General features: G+C 37.2%; 1 protein-coding gene across 8 annotated transcripts in view; it reads right to left on the bottom strand.

The window, feature by feature from the left end:
- Window positions 1–5461, bottom strand: part of akap9 (A kinase (PRKA) anchor protein 9) — a 61401-nt gene that overhangs the window by 52579 nt on the left and 3361 nt on the right. For all 8 annotated transcript variants that reach the window (XM_014009251.1, XM_014009254.1, XM_014009258.1 and 5 more), the window contains exon 2: window positions 688–957. In XM_014009251.1, coding sequence (XP_013864705.1) covers window positions 688–957 — 270 coding nt within the window. The remainder of the gene's footprint in view (window positions 1–687; window positions 958–5461) is intronic.

A 5461-nucleotide genomic window follows, 5' to 3' on the forward strand; every position in this document is an offset into this window, starting at 1 on the left:
ATTTTACATTTAATGGGTTAATGAGTGTGGTAGTATATGAGTGTCATACTCAAATTGTACTTTGAACTGTGACTGATCTGTACTTAAAACTTTGCCATTACCTGTTGGTGTCAACCTTTTTCGTTGGCAAAAAACCTCATAAACCCCTTGACAAGTTTTAATAAAACTCATTATCATGAAGTGAACAACTTGTGGAGTAATCCAAATAAAAGATGGCCACCACAGACAAGTGACTTAACTAGGGCAGTTTTACAGGTACTGAGGTAAAATCTGGTTCTGTAGTTGCTGAGAAAACACATAACACACTTTGACTGCTTACAGATCTTGTTAGATCGCAAAAAATCAACACTTAATTTACAAATATTCACCAAAGCAGTTACAACTTAGTCATCTCTCTTCAAAAGATAATCTTACTCCTTTAAGGAATGCAAGGTCTATATGAAATTTGTTGCAGCAGAATAGTTCACACTCATCACTGACACTCAAAAACAGACTTGTTCAGTTACAGCTTTTGCAGAGAAATGTTTTTTTTATGTTCAGTRCCTGGTTTCAGATGAGATGCTCAAAAATATCCCATTCGTTTAAAGCAGCTGTACTGCAATCATTAATTGTGTTCAGTCTGTTATGATAACCATATCCAGCCCTGCTAAGGTTGCATTGAGGAATATATGAATCAAATGTGTTTACCTCTATCTTATAGGTCTGGTCATGCCTGACAGTTTCTCCACTCTTCAGGGTTTTGGTGAAGGTAAACTCCGTGGTGGGCAGTTCTTCATTTCCTCGTGATTCATCTCGTCCCACACCTAAAACCTCCTCTCCTCCCACAGTCTGATCCGACCCAACCTCCGCTCTTTCCTGCGAATCGCCCTCCGAGTCCTCAGCTGACTTCTTTTTCTTCTTCTTTTTCTGTTTCTTCTGGAAGTCTACGTACGCTTTTCTCTGGCGGTACTCGGCAAGCTGGAGAGAGAAGAGATTTAACTGGGCTACGTTACAGYTCCACGCACAAAACAACAATTACACTTTTTTTCCCCATTTCTCTAGTTCTCCCAAGTGAACTGGATGTTTGTTAGTTTATCTGCAAGGTGAAGGTCCACCTTCTTCAAAATTCATCTTAAAATCATAAAAAAGATACTTACTCTGAAATGACACAGCTTGGTGATAGCCAAGCGAAACATTTTATGCCCCAAACAGGTGTTGTGCCYGTTAGGAATGAGTCGTCCCTCCCTGTAGCCATAAGACCCAACACATGCTCCTTACTGTGACAGATGTGTGACAGGTGCTAATCCTGACTAACAGGATTGCTTTTCAACTTACAGTGTGCCTATTAATTGTTTCAAACGACAATCACGCCATTTTTAGTAGCTGTTCTTTAATACTCTGCATTAAAACAAACATTAGTTTGTCTATTGTTTGTTTTAAACTAAAACTTGGATTTTTGGAAAAATTAACATCTTCTACTGTCATCAGTTCAATCAAATTGGCTGCTTATGCTTCACGTTTGGCTTGTTTTAATTCATAAATAGCACTGTGYTGTAATTAGAGGAAGGCCAATTGATGGTTTAATTAACTGACCAATCAATAATTAATAAAAATTCTACCTTTTTTAATAATCACACTGATCCCACCTTAGCATTAGGGTTAGGCATAATCGTATCGTGTGCAATTAATCATCAGAAAAACAATCAATGATTGTTTTTGGCTCTTGATGATTAATACGATTAATGCGATCAGTCCGCTCGGTGCTCCTCTCTGCTTCAAATATGACGAACATTAAAAAAGTACTGTAATTTATTTATCCATCAACACAATTTAAAATTTGATGTACAGCCTGAAGTCTGTMATTTTTACACAATTTGGAACAGATTTTTACGAAGAGCAAATCTTTCCCACTAAATTGGTCATGTGACCAGGACACGAGTTTCCAGGGACTCCAGGTGATTAATCATCAAATTAATCATTATCGGCTGAATGCCACAATTAAATAACATATTTTTTGCCAATATTGCCCAACCCTACTATAAACAGATTTTTCAGTGCAAGACCAAGAGAACCCAAAAGGAAGTTGACCCAATCACTGTGCACATTTGTGTAATGTAACAAACAAATTAACTAATCAAAGCACAAATTTTCTATAAGAGAGCACACACTGATGATTTTATTTCTTTTCTCACTGTTTTACTTTCCAGCTTCAACCTAATCAACATCATCATCAAGGAAATAATCCTACTCATTTCTCAGCTGGTAAGGTTAGTACACCTGGCGTCCATTATACCTGGACATCAGCAAATTAGCAGGAGCGTCACCTGAGCGGCGCTGACAGCAGGGGCCACAGGTGGCTGCATGGACCGTCTGCTGCAGGCCGTTTTTAGATATGCTGTTGCCAAGGATACAGAAATAATGCCCCATCTCCTGTCTGCAAAATGCCCCTGCCTGTACCAGATGACAGACATCCCAGATGATGGTACACCTTAACAGACAGGTGCACCCCTGCTGCTTTTGTGTGTTTCTTCAGTGGCCAGATGGTAGCTAAGACAAGAAGTGTGACCAATTATACAAACCATATCAACAGATGATACAGAAAAAAACATTCTAACTTACAGTAATTTCACTCAAATTCTGCAACCTTTTCAGGTGTTGAAGGATTTTATGACTATTTTTAAACTGCCACTGTCTTCACTGTTTTTCTGTAAAAACATCCGATTAAGAGAGTAACTAATTACACAATAAACCTCATTCAGGTTCAGATAAACCTTTGAAATAGAGTTCCTATTCACACTTTCACATTTACATCCAGACAGGGTTTATAAAAATATCAATATTTGTAGGAACCACCATTTTAAGCTCTTGGGATGCAGATGGGTGACCATTTGTGTATCCCCCAAGTATGTGGGTTATGTTGTATATCCATTGTTGTATAAAGTACCTCAAAGTGATACTTRAGTAAATGTACAAGTATCTTACCAAAAAATTTATTTGGTAAAAGTTAAAGTCTCCTTTAGGAATATTACTTGAGCAAAAGTCTTAAAGTATCTGACATTTTTTTGGACGTAAGTATTAAAAGTAAAAGTATTGATTTAAAATGAGCAGTTAGATTTTCTGTAATGACATTTATTAGGAGGTGACATCCCCAAAAATACTGAAACGACTTTTATTGTATTAAAATWATTAATTTATGTTAAATTTAGGATGCACTAGTCTAGCTGTTTCAGTTTATATACATATATCAAGGCAGTACAAACCTTTTCCCCCAAATCAAAATCTATCCAAGARCTGCGGCCAAATGCAATTATATAATTTATGAAATACAAATACTTCTTAAGTACAGTTCTTTTATTTTTAAGATTATGTCCTGCTGGATGTTATTATCTCAAGTTTGGTCTCCTTTTTTTGTTCGAATTGTGGTCTTTTTTATCCTTTATCCCTCAAGTTATTACCTTGTTAGTGTCCTTTAAGTGCTTATTCTTTTTAGTGTGGTTGTCTCTTGGCATTCAGAGTGGTCGACAAAGTAAGAATTTCATTGCTCAGGTAAACTTGTTTTCATCTGTGTATATAACAATAAACACTTTGAATCTTGGAGTGTGACATGATTTGTTTGTGTACAAACTAATACGGTGTCAGAATTTGATATATTTACACTTCTCATTCAACCACAATTAAATTCACTCTATCTAGGAGGCACAATTTATATGGATAGTATTTTTATTTTTTACACTAACAAGCTGGAATGAAAACAAGCAAAAATGAAATAAAAGTAACGACTTTCTACTTCTTGCCTTTTTTAAAAATGTAAGGAGTAGAAAGGACAGATAATTGTGTAAGAAGTAGAAGTAAAAAATAGGCTGAAAAATAATTACTCAAGTACAGATGCCCAAAAATTCTACTTAAGTACAGTAACACAATATTTGTACTTAGTTACTTTCCAACTCTGTGTGTATCTACAGCTCCAGCAGAAGAAAACCACACTGGGTACCACTTCTGCCAGCCAAAAGCAGGAAACTGATGCAACGAATCCCACAGGCTCACCAAAACTGACATGACAAGTCCTGATTTACTGAACTTAAAGGCCTCTATAGTCACCACATCTCAGTTCCATTGAGCACTTTTGGGAAATGGTGGAAGTAGAGACTCGCGTCGTAAATTGAAAAGCTGACAAAAACCGCTGCAACTGGATGATGACATCATCATTTCAATATGGACCAAAATCTCTGAGGAATGCTTCCAGCACCTTGTTGAATCTATGCCACAAAGATTTAAGATTTATTTCAATGACAAAAAGCAGAAATAAGTTGTGCTAAATTACGCCCAACCTGGCATAAATCAACTGAAATCGAATAGTGTGCATTATTTGGTGAAACTAAAAAAAAAAGCCTGTCACGACAAAGCTGAGAGTAGGTGTCGTGGTCGTATTCCCACCTACTATTCACAGCTTAAAAGCTCGAACGGCTCTTCATGAGCCTCCGCACCTCCTCACATGACCCAGCCCTTGTCCAAACATATCCACTTATCTGTGTTTCAAGAGGAGATTCTTCTACCTAAAACCACAGAATAAAACACTACTGACAGTCTTACAGGGCCGTTTTACCAGCCACAAAGACAAAAGGCAGTCAAACCGTTCATTCTGACTAACGCATGAGCAGCAGCGGGCCTGCCAAGAGGAATCACCCCGAGTTTTGCCTTTTGCTGAGCTGCTTATCATTGCAAGCTGCCCTGTTTGGCAGGGCAGAGTGGGCCATTGGCTGAGCATATGGAGACGTAAAGCCTGCGTATCTGTATCACCATCTGGGTAAACAGAAACTACGTAGGTGTATCACCATCTGCTGTCTGATAGCATCTACACAGGCATTTACATGGGTCTTTTTGCAGCTCTGCCTCCAATAGTGGCTGATTATCACTATCGAAAAAAAAAGAAAAGTAAATCAAATGGTCTCTTTTTGGAAGGTGGGATCCTCTAAATAAACCAAGATAATAATTGTCTTTTTATTTGGGTTGCATATATATTGATTATCTATAATAGTGCTCATGCTTGTTGCATTATTGATGACGTCTGAAGATCTAATGCTTCAGATTACAAATGATTTGGTTTGTTGAGTTAGTCTAAGTAAAGAAATGCATTTCACTGCGTTTATTTTATATGGAGAGAAGATTTGTTTTTAACAACTACAGCTATTGTTTTACATACTAACAAGCAATGTTTAAATTCAAATGATAATTTGAATTATTTTAGGCCAAAACATGATAGGTTTAGTGTTTAATAAACACAACATGATTGTTACTTGATACAAACCAGTTTCTCAAAGAAGCCATGGAGCCTCAAACAAACCTAATCAGGAAGATTGATCCATACTATTAAATCCACAGTTTCATGAACGGTTATGTTCTCTATGGTGCGCAACTGCAACACTAAATAATCACTCAATGGGCCTCATGCAAGAACTGTTCGTACGCACAGATTTGTTCTTAA

The sequence above is a fragment of the Austrofundulus limnaeus genome, unplaced genomic scaffold (genome assembly GCF_001266775.1).
Source record: "Austrofundulus limnaeus strain Quisiro unplaced genomic scaffold, Austrofundulus_limnaeus-1.0 Scaffold56, whole genome shotgun sequence".
NCBI classification, from domain to species: Eukaryota; Metazoa; Chordata; class Actinopteri; order Cyprinodontiformes; family Rivulidae; genus Austrofundulus; species Austrofundulus limnaeus.